At 39.3% G+C, this 15,789-nt stretch overlaps 2 protein-coding genes across 11 annotated transcripts in view; one reads left to right on the top strand and one right to left on the bottom strand.

Annotated features, from left to right (window-relative positions):
• Window positions 1–200: 200 nt before the first annotated feature.
• SPSB3 (splA/ryanodine receptor domain and SOCS box containing 3) lies at window positions 201–10,995 on the bottom strand. 9 transcript variants are annotated; one of them, XM_070761082.1, is made up of 7 exons: window positions 10,664–10,995; window positions 6,953–7,101; window positions 5,588–5,765; window positions 4,518–4,705; window positions 3,215–3,317; window positions 2,376–2,501; window positions 201–1,701 (listed from the first exon to the last, which is right to left on the bottom strand). In XM_070761082.1, exons 1-7 carry the CDS (start codon window positions 10,680–10,682, stop codon window positions 1,316–1,318), a joined length of 1,149 nt encoding a protein of 382 aa, XP_070617183.1. In that variant the 5' UTR covers window positions 10,683–10,995; the 3' UTR covers window positions 201–1,315. The 9 variants fall into 9 exon arrangements, with proteins under 9 accessions (XP_070617183.1, XP_070617191.1, XP_070617188.1 ...); XM_070761090.1 differs by having other exon boundaries at window positions 5,588–5,768; window positions 10,664–10,859; XM_070761087.1 differs by having other exon boundaries at window positions 10,475–10,699.
• Window positions 10,846–15,789, top strand: part of NUBP2 (NUBP iron-sulfur cluster assembly factor 2, cytosolic) — an 18,159-nt gene continuing 13,215 nt past the window's right edge. Inside the window, exon 1 of one of the 2 annotated variants that reach the window (XM_070761093.1) lies at window positions 10,846–11,262. In XM_070761093.1, coding sequence (XP_070617194.1) covers window positions 11,247–11,262 — 16 coding nt within the window. In that variant the 5' untranslated portion in view covers window positions 10,846–11,246. The other variant, XM_070761094.1, reaches the window with a different exon arrangement.

Below are 15,789 nucleotides of genomic sequence, written 5' to 3'. Positions count from 1 at the left end.
TGGCTGTATGTTTAAGAGGATTTAGCTTGAGTATAAAAAGTGTGAATAGGTATTTTAACTACAGGAAACATTTTTTTTTTAAAAAAGGAACACCAATTCCCTTATCTTAGTGCAATCTTAATCACAGTTATGTAATCAATTCCGTGACAAAAGATAGGTGCTCGCTTTCATTTAATCAGACGACACAAGGGAGCCAGAAGGGAATCTATTATACTGCCAAATCACAGTGGTTTAATTCAGAAAGTAATACTAATCCATGATGTATTACAAAACAATGCAGCTTTGTCCCCTTCATACACCTCCTTTCACAATGAACCATATTTTGTCATTTGCATTAAGCATAGGAGAAACCGAAGGGAATGCAATTGCCCTTGGGCTTATCCGTACATTATCAAGAGACCTTTTCTGGCTACCCACATAATTGTAAGTAATCATTAGGGGAAAATACTAATACTGGTTATTAAACTGCCAAATGTCCCGCTGGTACATATCCTTGCAGTTAATTTTAATGACACAAATCAAAGAAAGGATTGGAATATTTAAACTTACCTCCCAGGGAAATATACATGGGATGTGAATACCTTTAAATAAGTAAATTACAGTAGGCTGTGAAAGAGGAAATGCAGGACTTACGATCCAGAAGAAGAAAGCAGGAGCATCCAGAGCTGATGTTCATCCACATAATTCCCAACTACATTTGAATCAGATAATGTAAGTATTAGGGAACCTGATTAGAATTCTCTCAAAATGTGAGGACAGAAAGGTTGACGGACTAGCCTATCATCACCGATCAAGGTCTGCATATATTTTAATTCATTTGGGAATAGTTCAATACAGGAGAAGCAATAGACATGCAAAGAAGGTTGAAGAGTTGCAGGGCTCACATGATACCACTTAGGCTGTCAAAGATTTAACATTCTCTTCTGAATACCAAAGCACTGAGAATGGAGGAGACCCATTTGGCTCTGGAAAGACTGCTTGCTCCTCAGCTCCAAAACACCGGAGCCCTCTACTGCAATTCACATAGCACACACAGTAGGTTCGGAGAGTTCCCTAAGCATTCCTTTGGCTGCAGGAAGGATTACTTATTGATGCACTGGGCTGCTGAAAGCCTGACTTTCAAACAACCTGTGGCTAAACAGAGTTGATGGCCTGCTGTGGAGCTGTGGAAACTGCTTTGTCCCTTTAATGGTAGATTGAAATGGGCTTTAGTGTTCAAACAGGATGCAATCAGGAAGGTAAAATGTCACTGGGTAACACTGAGGGAACAGCTTATCCTTCATGACAACACTGTCTTTCGAAGGGGAGAAATAAATTATGTCCTCCACCTGCATCTCTTCCGATGACGTGCCTCGGCATCTGAGCAACAAGAGCTGTCTGAATCGCTTCCTGAGGAGGTGGAAGAGGAGGAGGAGGAGGAGGAGGAGGGAGAGGCGGAGGAGGAAGACTGGAGCGAGCCACAGTTCATGCTCAACACCCAGCCCAATCTGTTATGCAAAATCTGCTTGAGTCCTGGAGGGAGGGGAAGAACCTCCAGCGTGTCCATGTAGTCGGGAAGCAGCTGGCGGAGACGGTAGCAGCAGAGGTATTGCAGAGAGGTGGGGGTAGCACAGGAGCGGATGATTTTCATGCTACTTTTGGCTGCAGTCGAACACACCATCGGGTACACTCTCTTGTTCTGGAGCTTGGTGGCAGCCACACCTGAGTCAAAAGATCCGCAAACAAGTCCAAGGTTAACAGTCAGGCGTGGAATGGGATGGGGGAAAGACAACATAGAGAACGTCTGGGGGTGAAGTTGCACTTCCTTTATTCCTTTAGCATTTTTACAATGAGATACGAGTCCTCGGAGAGGGGCGACATACAAACCCAATAAATAAATATTCCACTTGGGCCACAAATACGTTACAGCTGCATAGTTCTGTTGTCCTTTTCTATGGACTCAATAGTGAAAATTGGCCAGTTTTTATAGTCTTCCCAGGAAACCATACGAGTGTCGTGGACAAATCCAATAACCAAGCAGCCAACTTATAAATTGTCATTTTATACATACGCAAAATGTTGTTTGCTATTTAAGAGGCCTTTATCTCTAGCAGAGACACCTTCCCCCAATCAATCTGTTAAATTGGTTTGTTAAAATAATTATTCTCTTCTAGTTTACATCATGCTATACAGGTTAGTTTTCAATAGGTAAATACTTAGGCAGTCCTTTCCAGGTGAAAATTGCTGTACCGCAAGATAGCCTCTCTCCCCTATTAAAATAGTCTGATTTTGGAATGGAAAACAATCTGTTGCCTTTTAGAGATCCTCCCATAAATTTTATCCATATTTCCCATATTTCACTAGTTGAAAAGTATATCTGGCCTCTTCCACCTTACCTATACATTTTCTGTTTTTGAAAAAGGTTAAAGTTCCATGCCATGTGTCCAGATGCACCCCAATAATGGAGCCCTGTCCAAACCTTGTCGAAAAATTGTTCCGTTCCCCCTTGTGCTGGAGGAGTCCTACAGAGAAAGGGACATTTGCCATTATAGTATTGTCAGTTTCTAATTTCTACAAAAGTAAAAAGGAACCCATAGAGTTCATCTAACTCTGTTTAATGCAAGAGGCAAAATAAGATTTTTGTCAGATAGTTATTTCCTTACCTTAACTTCTCCAGCAAAGTCAGTGGTCTTCTAAAACAATCCATTTCTTTTCAAGAGTTTTTATTAATGTTTCATCAAAATAGTCCCCCACTACCACCACCATACACACACAAATGTTTAGCCATTGATCTATTTCCTAGACCCCACAAAAAACAAGACTGGCATGATTTCTACCTGATGGCATTTTAGATATTTAAAAATGTTTCCTAAAAATAAACTGAAAACTTAATAAAGTGTCCAGTTATTCAAATAATTTGGATTTTTTTTTCTCTTCTAGTCCTAAGGCTTGGAATGTGATCTTAAATATTTGGGAAATTATAGTATTTCAAATCCCAAATCAATTTTGAGATTGTGTATATGATTTGCCATCACTTTTTAGAAATCATTCTCTAATAAAGAGAAACAAACATTTTCTGTGAATGCCAACCGATCTTTAATGCTAACCGAACAATATTTGCAAATCAACTATTACAAAGGAAGAGTTACATTCTTGTATTTGGACATAAGCTGCAAAATTTCATTGTCAAATTACAAATACAGATATAAATAAATGATACTTCTGCTGTAATTACCTGTGTAGGAAAGACCCCAGCTGTCTTCATCTTTTCCCAACAGGCTACAGAATGTGTGACGGAATTTATCCAGATTCACATCTGATGTTCCAATTCCCACCATCTAGAGGCCATGGGATGGAAGGAAGAAACACAAAAGTGATCTGAACGTTATGATCAAATCCCTATGATCAAAGATCAAATCCTTATGTAACCACCATTCATTTAGTGTCTGCTCAAAGTTAAGGCAGCACTGAATTAGAACCATGGCATAGCCTTATGGTCACTATTGTAATTTGGAAGTTTGGCACTTGGCACACATTTACAAATCATCACAGGAACCCAAGATCCTGTGATCTTTATTTGTATTTTTCACAGCTGATTTCCAACCACCAATGTCAATGGGAAAGCCAGCAAGAACTCACAAGTCAAAGTCGCGTGACATAATTAATAACCCATGGTGATTCACCTAATGACTAGCAAACTGTCATTCTAAGTTGGGCATGGTCATGTATTCTTTCTGAGTTTTGGCATACTATGTTATACAAGCCCAATCTCTGGAGGTTTAAAAAAATCACATGGGTTAGTGCCTTGTACAAAGCAGATTTATTTAGCCATTTAATCCAGTACTATGCTGTTCTAAGACTTATTTATCATCTGTTTCTTTAGCTAGAAATACCAGAATTTAAACCTCAAAATCTTACATATACTGAAAAGGACGTTTGGCAGGGACCTTTCAGTTATTATCCTCCAACAGTAGTGCCACATCCAGATAGCAAAGACACTATATGGAAAAACTGTGAGGACTCTAGGTGCCATATAGGAGAGTAATAGGAGGTTGAGAACTGGCCCCTTTTATCAGGAAACCACCTATATACAAATGGGCTGACTATAGAGCACACAGGCTGTTGTCCTTGTGAAAAGTCTACTTTCACAAGGACAACAGCCTGTGTGCTCTATAGTCAGCCCATGTGTATATAGGTGGTTTCCTGATAAAAGGGGCCAGTTCTCAACCTCCTATTACTCTCCTATATGGCAGCATTTGGTGCTTATGCCTACAAGATAGTAGTTTTGTTGATACTTGATCTTCCTCTATGATATCTGACTGTATTTTTGTAAAAAAAAATTGGCTACAAACTCTTCGGAGCTGGTGGAGTAAAATAAGTCTTAAAAAACAAAAATTAAAGACAGCAAATGGTGCTAACTACCCATTATGCTGCCCAACTCCTAGTGGCAGAAACTACCAAAATGTAATTATTGATGAATCATTAATTTTTTTAAAAAACTGATTACAAAACCTGTTGCCAGGTTTTATCCAGCATACCATGTCAGTGCCATAGACGGGTGAAGTCATCTTGATTTCCCAGAAGTGCTGACCCTCTACTAGTTCCTTGTTCCCCCGGATGGCAGCAGTACCACAACTGTAATCCATGTGGAAATTTACCTTACGATTATCACAAGTCAAAAGAGTATTTGCCGATTTGTTCAATTCATCCCATACCCAGTCAAAATCTTTGGAGAGAAAGACATGGAGAAGAAAAGTGGTATGAATGGGGAACACTTCCAGCCATTGTACTTCAAGTTATGTCTGTCAATTTGGTCCTAGTTGAAGAATTTAAAAAAATAGTCTAATTCAGGATTTTTTGTTCAAATGTAGTCTCAAGGCCACTTTAAAGATGTGTGAACTTCAACCCTCCAGAGTTCTCCCGTACATCTGAAAGTGGCCAAGTTTGAAAAGCACTGATTTAATTGCTAAAATTATAAATACATCCCTGGATATACCACAACATATGTAATAGCAAACACTAGACAAGATTTCTGCTCCCTCAAAATGTTCCCGTGTGCATTTGTGTCACTTTCCAAATAAAGTGTTCCCTCGATTTTCACGGGGGATGCGTTCTGAGACTGCCCGCGAAAGTCGAATTTCTGCGAAGTAGAGATGCGGAAGTAAATACACCATTTTTGGCTATGGACAGTATCACAAGCCATCCCTTAACACTTTAAACCCCTAAATAACCATTTCCCATTCCCTTAACAACCATTTACTCACCATTATTACAGGTACTCCCCATTGAATAAGACACTTAGTGATCCTGATATTTATAAATATAATTATTTATTAACAATAATTATTTTTTTTGTTATTTATTTGCAAAAATTATTAGTTTGGCGATGACATATGATGTCATCGGGTGGAAAAAACCTTGGTATAGGAAAAAAAGCAGTGAAGTATTTTTTAATTAATATTTTTTGAAAAACCGTGGTATAGGCTATTTGCGAAGTTCGAACCCGCGAAAATCGAGGGAACACTGTATATACTTATATATCTATAGCTCAACAGAGGCTAAAGGGATCAATGAGATAACAAAAGAAAGAATATTGAAGCTTTCTCACAATCATCTTCCTCTCCACACTGGCAATCTTTCATCCGATGAGCCATGTGGAAGTTAGAGCAATATGGAGTTTCGTTCTGGTTCTCGCAGTTGCAGTAAGACTCTCCTGTCACAGGTATGGCTGTGGGGATGGAAGGCAACTGAGAAGGAAATTCGGATTCTGAATCAGAGTCGCTGTGCTGCTAGAGAAAGAAAAAAGAACGGTAACCGTTTCTTCTTATTCTAAGAAAACATTTAGCAGCAACAGGGGCCCCTATACAAAGTTTAAGGTTTACATGCTCTGGATGTCACAAAGCCCATGCCTTTAATTTTTAGACAACCTTTCTGAGGTTGACTAGGATCAAATTAAATCCTGCCATATTCAAGGTAAATGGCTTTAATAAACTCCAGGATTAATCAGGGAGTTAATTATAAAATATTTGATTCAATACACTTTGAATTGAAGAAGTGTAAAATAAACAACCCTTGGAGATCAATGTTTGATAACCAAGCACATAAAACAATCATAGCACCAGGTACTGTTTATACCATTTTAAAAAAAATAGGGTTTAATCATTGTTATCTTTTTTAAATTAAAGAAAAAAAGAAAAAAATATACTTCCCACATTATTTTACCCAGGACTAGAACGTACAACTATTAGAACAGCAGCCAAATATTTTATTCAAGCCGTCTTTGTACTAGTTACATCAAGGCATAATTCTTTTTTTTTTAAAGTTGACTCTATGCCCTATTGCTTATTCTATCAGTAAGGGCAACTTGCTTCTTTCCATGGGCTGTCTAAATGTATAGCTTCTTCCATTAAAAAAAAAAACCTTCATTGTTTATTCAAAACGAAGAAGTCATGAATCCCAATCAGGATGGCATTGTTAACAAGCCATAGAAGGACTTTCTTGTTCTAATTAGATGCATTCATTTTTTAAAAAAGTAAAAAGTAGCAGCAATAGAAACCAGCAATTTAGTATCTCAGGTAAGAAGTAGGTACTTTTTTTTGCTTTACCTGGCATAAAAAATAAACTTTTCTAGGTTTCATTCAATTCCAACCTAATTATTAATTAAAGTTGTGCAGGGATCTATATTCAAGGGCAAAATTGATTTAAAACTTGCTTAAAGAAATTGCATATTTTCATGGGCTTCCATAGTTGCAACACGAATTCAAAAACAACTGTGTTGAAGTTAATGCATTCCTAGAAAGCACTACATATGTGCTGACATGCATTCTGAGCGCTGCATATAGTCTCTGAATTCAGTTTGTTGTATAAATGTTCAATCTGTAAGAATTTACAAGAAGAATCTGATGAAAGTGTCGAGTGTCCCAGTGGAATTGTGTTTTATAGTCAGTCTTGCAGAAAACAAAGTGTACTTCACCTGCCCATCCGTGTCAGATGACCAGCCATGGGTTTCAGAAGTTGTTGTAAAACTCCGTGAATCTGATTCTCGTCGCACTCCACTCAGAACATAGCGCCAAGCTCTACTATTGCGCATACGCCGCGCCATGGCCTCTTTGGAGAGGTAATCTGGAAGGCAAAGCAATATCTTACGCATAATGCCCTGTTCAAATGAATCATCACAATGTGCAACGTTTTTTTCCTTCAAACATTACATACTATGGTATAGATATAGTAAGCTATATAAGTAAAAAATTGAAACTTCACTTATCAGCTAGTGCCAATTTTATCACACTAGGCTTAAAAAAGAAATACGCACTCCGCCACAAAAAAGCAGGGAAATATGACAGTAAATAATTTTTGGCCAAGACAAACGAGATGGAAACCAAACGGAACAGAAAAAATATTTTAACCCAATCCTCAAATTGTTTTTCCCTTCCATCAAAAATCTTCTTCAGTAGAAGAGAAAGCATTAAATATACAGCTGAAGACAGGAAATGAGATAGCTATTCTTAAATAAGCGGGACTGAAGTATTTGTTAAGGACATTGGATGAATCACTGAGTTCAGTAAGCAGGGAAATGACCATGTGTATTTCCTGGTATGCATTAATGTCTAGCTTATTACAATATCCCTCCATCGATTTCAGAGCTCAATCAATCCAATAAAGTTTCAAAGCATCTTTTTTCTATCCATAGTAGCAGATATGGGTCAGCAAGTAACTACTACCCTAACCATTATTGGATGTGTAAAAATGCTCCCATATAGTTACTAATACTTAATAATGTTTACATTTTCTAAGACTCACTTCCAGCCAATTCACAATGATTACAGAGAGAAATCTAAATGTCACTTGAGCTAATGAGTACTCAATACTTAATGTCCCCAGATCTGCCTAACACAAGCATCATATAATGAACACACCTTATGATTAAAGGGATTCAAATGAGTGATCCAATAAATTCTGTTAGACAGATCAACAACTGAGCTGCCTTAGATTACTGCAGACATTTCTGTCTATGTGAAGGCAGTAGTTTTAAAAACTAGGGTGGGAGAAGGAAAATGAACTAAACACAAACAGCAATATAAGTACGGTATATTGAAGCAATCGAAGTATACTAAAGCAAAGGCATCAATTATCTAATATTTGAATCAGTTAGTTCCAAAACTGCTTTTTATTATAAGAAAACTTACAGTATCAAAATGAAAAAGGTTGAGTATGAATGGGGAAAGAAAAAGACATAAGATTTTGATAATTCTAAAATCAGTATTTCAGGCTATCTGGATCCAGATTTACAATCTAACCAGCATGCCTTTAGGATGTCAAAAGACAGTCATCGACCTTAGAAAGCAAGAGGTCTTCTCCTACACAAGGTTTGGCATCACAGAACAAAAAGAAATATTAAAGATATACGGTTTTCCTCTATCTTTTTTTCACTATCTCACCCTTCCTTTAGGAGCTTAAGGAGTGCATACCACTCTTTCCTCCCATTTTTTCCCCATAACAATACTGGGTGATAAGCTGGGTGAGGGAGTGTTTCAGAGCTTCTGTGTTTTGGAGCTCAACATTTTGAAAACCGCATTTCTTTGATAACCGCATTTTTTTTCTAGAATCACCATCAACAATGACTTCCATATGCCAACAAATGCAAAAGAATGGGCATCAGCCAGGCTTGAATATATTTGCTGCACATAACAGTCACCACCAATTGCAAACAAAATTTCTGTTTACAAAATGTGAGTTTCTCAACTTGTTTCAAACTCAGCAGTAGAGAACTTCCTTGTAAATTGAAAGCAGAATATAAAAGTAGTTTTTAACAATGAAAACAAGAATTAAGCACATATCCAACCCTGGGAGTTTTCAAAAAGATATTGGACAGCCACTTGTCCGAACTGGTATAAGGTTTCCATCTTGAACAGAGGGTTGGAGTAGAAGACCTTCAAGGTCTCTTTCAACTCAATTGTTTTCTTTGGAAATAGAACAACAAATCACCAAAGAGAGTTATCAGCTCAAACAATTTCTTACCATCTCCAGCCCACTTTTCCTCCCTTCAAAATTTTGGAAAGGAATATTGAGATTCAGAATGCTAACAGCCTTTTCCCTTCCCTTATCCCTTGCCAAGTCCATACTAAACTATCCCTGAAAAATCATTTCCAAAGGGACTTCTTCCCTGCCCAACTTTTTATTAACATCCACATGCTCTGTTGAAGCAGGTTAATTAAAAAAAACCCCATCACTTACTTGGAGCAGTATTAGATCAAATAATTTTTACTGTTAGTCTTTCAGCCCACTTCTCCAAGGAGGGGAGGGATAGCTACATCCTTTTGTGTTATACAACTATACTGCTAAAAAAAATTAAAGAAAACACTCTAATAACACATCCTAGATCTGAATGAATGAAATATTGTCATTGAATACTTTGTTCTGTACAAAGTTGAATGTGCACAACAGGATGTGAAATTTATTGTCAATCAGTGTTGCTTCCTGAGTGGACAGCTTGATTTCACAAAAGTTTGATTTACTTGGAGTTACATTGTGTTGTTTAAGTGTTCCCTTTATTATTATTTTTTGAGAAGTATAGATATACAATAGATGCAATGTAATTTTTTAATACCAAGTCTTCGGAGAGGGGTGGCATAGAAATCCAGTAAATAAATAAATATCGTATACATTTAATAAAGCTGCGGTAATTGTCCCAAAGAATGAGGAATAGTAGTAACCCAAGGAAAAAGAAGGCGGGGGGGGGGTGAAACATGTTTGGATAGGATAGATTTCAGATAACAAAAATGATTTTTAATCTTTGTTTAGTTATGAATAATGAGCTATACTAATTTGATTAAGAACAAATTGTAACTAGTTTGGGTATTTTACTTTTTATTATTAATACAACGTACTAGTACCAATAATAGATTAGTATAGTAGAATGAATTTGAAAGTATTTAAGCCAACGATATGAAGTACTGCAATGACATAGAAAGACATAAAAATGGTTAAGAGAGAACAAAGTTATCTCTCTTGTTTATAATGTAATTTCTTTCTTTTTTTGCCCACTTTCCTTTTTTTGATCTATTCATGTATAACATTTTTTTCTTGAATGTAACAAATATATAGCTGTAAGTCAATCTATTTTCTAATGAAAATAAAAATAATAATAAACAAAAAAACCCGAAGCCAATTCAGGTCAAAGGATTAGGCGGGTTCAGGAAGGACGTCCTCCATCCCGCCCGACGGAACTGGGTTGAAATTATGGGGAGAGGCGAGGACCCTCAGGAGGCGAGCCAGCCGCGGGGCCTCTCGACAAGGTCGCCCTTCCTTTCCCCCCTTCATTTAGTCCAAAGATTTCCCCCCTCAGGGAAGCCTCGAAGAGTATCCTTTACCCAACATCCCGCGCGAAAATTCCCAGCAAGCTTTGCGAAAGGCGCTTCAAAATAAAGAGAGAGAGCTTTTACTGTTATAAACTGTTCGAGGTCGGAATATCGGGTAGGCCGCAGGTTCCGTTTACCTCAGAGGTGCGCGCCGGGCGTCGGCCTCCGCTTTTTCTCCGAGGGCAGCGCTTCCCGCCGGCGGTTCCCAATCTGGGCCCGATTTCCCCACCCCCGAGACCTCCGCCCAGGCTCCCGCCTTTCCTTTCACCCCCGCCCCCCCAACGAATCCGCGCTCCGCGGCCTTCTCCCCTCCCTCCGCCTCCTACCTGCGTCATTGCGCGGCATCCGCCCCTCCCCTTCTCGCGCGGGGAAGGGGCGGAGCCGCCCTCTCGCTCTCCTCCCATTGGGCACGTCCCTCGCGAGAGGCTTCCACGTCCCTCTTCCTTTGAGGGGTGGGGAGGGGGCGGCGTTGGTTACTTCAAAATCTCGCTCCTCCCTCCCGGGCCGCGAGAGAAAGGCGCGCGCGCGCGGTACTCCCCGCACCTCGAGCTTTCATTGGCTTTCCCGGCTTCGAATGGGCGGCAGCTTCAGTGACGTCACAACCCGCCCTACACCCACTCTCTCCCGGCTGCCGGAGTTGCCTCGCAAAAAAAAAAAATAGGAGGAAAGCGGCTTCTTCAGGGGAATAAAAGCTGACTGGCTGAGAAAGGGTCCCGCCCCTAATGTATCTTTTCTTCCAATCGCCTTTTGAGGCAGGCACTCGTCGGCGAATGGAATTAGAAGGCGGGCGAAAACTGTTCGCGCTTGCCTTCTTATTAGTGTAAAAAAAGGGCGGTTATTCAAACCAGAAGCCTGATTAGACAACGGTGGTGTCACTCCGCCGCCGAGGAGAGCGTGAGGGAAAGCAATATGGAGGAAGAGGAGGGTGAGTGTGTGAGGGAAGGGGAGGAGGGGATCTGATGAGCGAAGTTCAATAGGTGAGGTTCTGCCTCATCAGAATGCCGGCCTTACCTTCAGACTAGGCCCGGCCCCACGGATGCGGGCAGTGGGTGGAACGGGGTCGCCCCTCAGTCGGGAATGCTCGTTTCTCTATTTACACGAAAAGCTCTGTGACTCGTTCTCACGTGAAGGCAAACACGCGGGTGGATGTTGGCAGTGATGGGCTACTGCCACCATGGGAGGGCAGTAGCCCATCATGGGAGGGGAGACGCAGTGGGGGTAATAGGTTTATGCACTATTTATTGAATACTTAATGGGTTTTTTTATTGTCTTTCCTTCTCTAGTACAGCGATACCTCGTCTTACAAACGCCTCATCATACAAACTTTTCGAGATACAAACTCGGGGTTTAAGATTTTTTTGCCTCTTCTTACAAACTATTTTCACCTTACAAACTCACCGCTGCAGCTGGGAAACCCCACCTCGGGACTTCCACGTTTTTGTGATGCTGCAGGGGAATCCCAGCAGCACAAAACGGGCACTTCGCTGGCAACGGAAGTCCGAAAGTGTGGTATTCCAGCAGCATTGCAAAAACGTAGAGGTCCAGAGGTGGGGTTTCGAGGACTTTGGTGTTTTTGCGATGCTGTGATTTCACTGATGCTCCCTTTGCTGGGAAACCCCACCTCTGGGGTTGCTAGCAAAGTGCTCGTTTTTACGCTGCTGGGATTCCCTTGCAGCATCGCAAAAACACGGAAGTCTGGAGGTGGGATTTCCCATGGAGGGGAGCCTCAGGGGAATCCCAGAAGTGCAAAAACAGGCTGGCAAAGGGGGTGAATTTTGGGCTTGCACGCATTAATTGCTTTTCCATTGATTCCTATGGGAAACATTGTTTCGTCTTACAAACTTTTCACCTTAAGAACCTTGTCCCGGAACCAATTAAGTTTGTAAGACAAGGTATCACTGTACCTTGTTATGATCCTTAATTACTTTTAAAATAGGAAATAATTAAATAGTATGTTTTTACCCATAAACGCTTTAATCATTTTAATCATTATCTAGAACTGAAGTTTTATAGCAATTAAAGAAAATTGAGCTACTTGCCTAATCTGTTATCCTACTGAAACTTGTGGCTTCAGGACAAAACCTTAAAATGTCACTGCTCCTCAACTCCACGGACTGCATTGGCTGCCAATTGATTTCTGGATAGACACACACACACAGAGACGGACAGACACACACACACAGAGTGAGCCAGGTTTTTCTGATCAGGTAATTTTGCTTGATGGATTGGAACTGCCAGCATTACTGCTTTAAGTCTAATGGCCAAGTGAGAAATTAAATCTAGTCTTACCAAATTCCAGATAGTGCCTTACTTAAATCCATTATGTCAACAGTGACATAACAAATGTGAGTACGTTTAATTAAATTGAAACCCATGTGATTAATTGGAATGGAAGCAGGAGGGAGACCAGATGGAATAAGCATTTAAAGCACAGATGTCAAGCATTTATTTCTGAATTTCAGTTATAGCCTTAAGCTAGTCAGCTGTTCCTACAATAATTCCTTATCTATTTGAGATTTTCCTTATAGGACTACATGAGAAATAGAATTCATTCAAGGCCTAATGTAAACAAAATTAAAATGTATCTTTTCATTTTAATTATTCATTAGACTCCACAGTTAAAGACTCCATAGTTCAACCCCAGTTATAAATATTCCCTATTAGTATTCATTATAACATTTCATGCCTAATATTTAGCTTAAATGTATATATTGTTTACATTATTTATTTACCCATCAGTCTGGATATGGTCCATCTGGATCTCCAGATTGTGCTAGTGCCATTTGGAAACAATTTCAGCAATTGGATAATGAGCATTTTTCTAGCTGGTGATGTTGAGATACCGTGCTGATAGGTCCCAAACTCTTAATACCACCAAGAAATAGATAATTAAAAAACTCTGAAGAGCATTCTCCACTTCCCTTTGATGATTCTACCACCCCCTCCGTAGTGGTTGCCCAGCCTCTGAATAGCATATAAATTGACTAAGTCTTTGAATGAACATTGGGATCAAAATATGATAGGTCAATGTGCTAGTCATATCATATTAATACAGTAGTCCTTGATTTATGACCACAATAAGGGCTGAGAAATCTGGTCATTAAGTGTGGCGCTTTATGATTGCATCCATTTTATATCCTTTCCCGTGATTGTTAAGTTTCCCCATTAAATTTGCTTAGTAGAAGCCAGTTTGGAATGTCATTTATAATCACGAGCACAGGGAAGCTGTGAAGGTTGTAAGTCATAAGTCCCTTTTTTCAGCACCATTATAACTTTGAACGTTCACTAAACCAATGGTCGTAAGTCGAGGACAGCTTGTACTGTCAGAGATATTCTAGCTGACCTTTGCTGTTAAATATTATATTTCCCTTTTATTTCCCTGTTGATAATCAAGTCCTGATCAAGGCATTCTCTTTGGATGACAATACATCCATTTTAAAAGAGAATGGCAAGGATGCACAGAATGTAAAAGCTGAACTTTTCTCCCAATTAATTTAATAGTAGAAAAAGAGAGGCAAATTACCCCAATTTTACCTTCTGTGGATTTCCTGATGAGCTCCGCCAGTGTCATCGAAGGCGCCATAATCCTGGTGCTGTCAATATCTTTGTCCCCCACCCGGGTTCAGGAGTCCTGTTTGCTAGGTTTCATTTTCCTAATACATTTTGGGATTCTCTGTCCAAGAGATGGTTTCTTCCTCTTATAATGCAGCTGAGTAACTTATTATGGTGCTCTTCAGCCTGGCTGTGTTAAATTGCAGGAAATTCCTGGGTGACTCAACATCTGCATAGTTATTCACCTTTTCCTTCTCTGAGTCTGATCACACACTAGGTGTTTACATGTTGGACGGTCTCCATTATAAGGCCCAATGACTGAGAAGCCATGGAATTCTAATCAACATGTTGTCTTGGATCTTGGCTTCCCCCAGATATAGGAAGTGTTGCAAATATTATTACCGGTTGCAGCAATTAAATGAGAGAGAATTGTGAATATGGATAGCAGAGGAGTTGGGCATGCTGGTTCTAAATTGTAAATTTATGAATCTTGATTTTAAACAGGCCAGCGAAGGCAAACCTTATTAAATTACTTTCATTTTTCTAATATGGGATGACTTTTCTTCTGTAATATTATTCAGAAATTCATTCCAATGCAGTCAGTAATACAGTGTTCCCTCGATTTTCGCGGGGGATGCGTTCCGAGACCGCCCGCGAAAGTTGAATTTCTGCGAAGTAGAGATGCGGAAGTAAATACACCATTTTTGGCTATGGACAGTATCACAAGCCATCCCTTAACACTTTAAACCCCTAAATTACCATTTCCCATTCCCTTAACAACTATTTGCTCACCATTATTACTGGTATTCACCATTGAATAAGACACTTAGTGATCCTGATATTTATAAACATAATTATTTATTAACATTTTTTTTTTGTTATTTATTTGCAAAAATTATTTGTTTGGCAATGATGTATGACGTCATCGGGCGGAAAAAACCGTGGTATAGAAAAAAAACTGCGAAGTATTTTTTCATTAATATTTTTTGAAAAACCATGGTATAGGCTATTCGCGAAGTTCGAACCTGCGAAAATCGAGGGAACACTGTACACACAACTTGCAACAGTTCATTTAGTGTCCATTTTGAAGTCAGATTGGCACTGAAAACAGTGACTTAACCATTTTTCACCCACTGTTGCAACATCCCCATGGTCGCGTGATCAAAAACCCACATTCTTGGCAACTGACATTTATGGTGGTCGCAGAGTCCCAAGTTTGTGTGATTCCCTTTTGCCACCTTCTGACAAGCAAAGTCAATGAGGAAGCCAGATTTATTTAACAACTGCATTACTAACTTAACAACGGCAGTGATTGACTTAACTGTGGCAAGATTGTGGCAAGAAAGGTCATTAAATGGGGCTAATTCACTTAATATCTTGCTTAGTAACAGAAATTGTCGTAATTGAGCATTACCTGTACATATTTCAAATCATTAATGGTGGTCTGGATCAAAATGAAAATCATCTGAACTTGGTTCTATGGAAATTAGTGAAGTAAGTTGCTTGTGACTTAATGGCCACGGATTTTGGTGTAAACAAAATCCAAATAGTTGAATTTGGATCCGAACAAACAACTGGGTTTATTCTTGCTTCACCAAGTCAGGCTCTGAGGCAGCATTCAACAGCTTTGTAAAAAAATAGCTTCAGCTTTGATTAGTCTTGTGCAATTTCATACATTCTGCAAACCTAATTTTTCTGCTGCCTTATTGATCCAGTCCATTATACTCTAAAAATGGGTTAATTCGAAAACCTGGTTAAGCTTGTTGGCTATCCCCTTGTGCTTACAATTGTGAGTTTGCCTTTTTGCTTTTTAACTAATCTATGTTTATTTTTTTTCTAATCTTGCTTAGAACACTTTAAATATACAAAAGCAGGAAATATAGAGCGGGCACCTTTTTAA

Source organism: Erythrolamprus reginae, chromosome 9 (assembly GCF_031021105.1).
Source record: "Erythrolamprus reginae isolate rEryReg1 chromosome 9, rEryReg1.hap1, whole genome shotgun sequence".
Lineage (NCBI taxonomy): Eukaryota > Metazoa > Chordata > Lepidosauria > Squamata > Dipsadidae > Erythrolamprus > Erythrolamprus reginae.
Note: the sequence above shows the minus strand (reverse complement) of the source record. Positions and strands in the feature narration are given on the sequence as shown.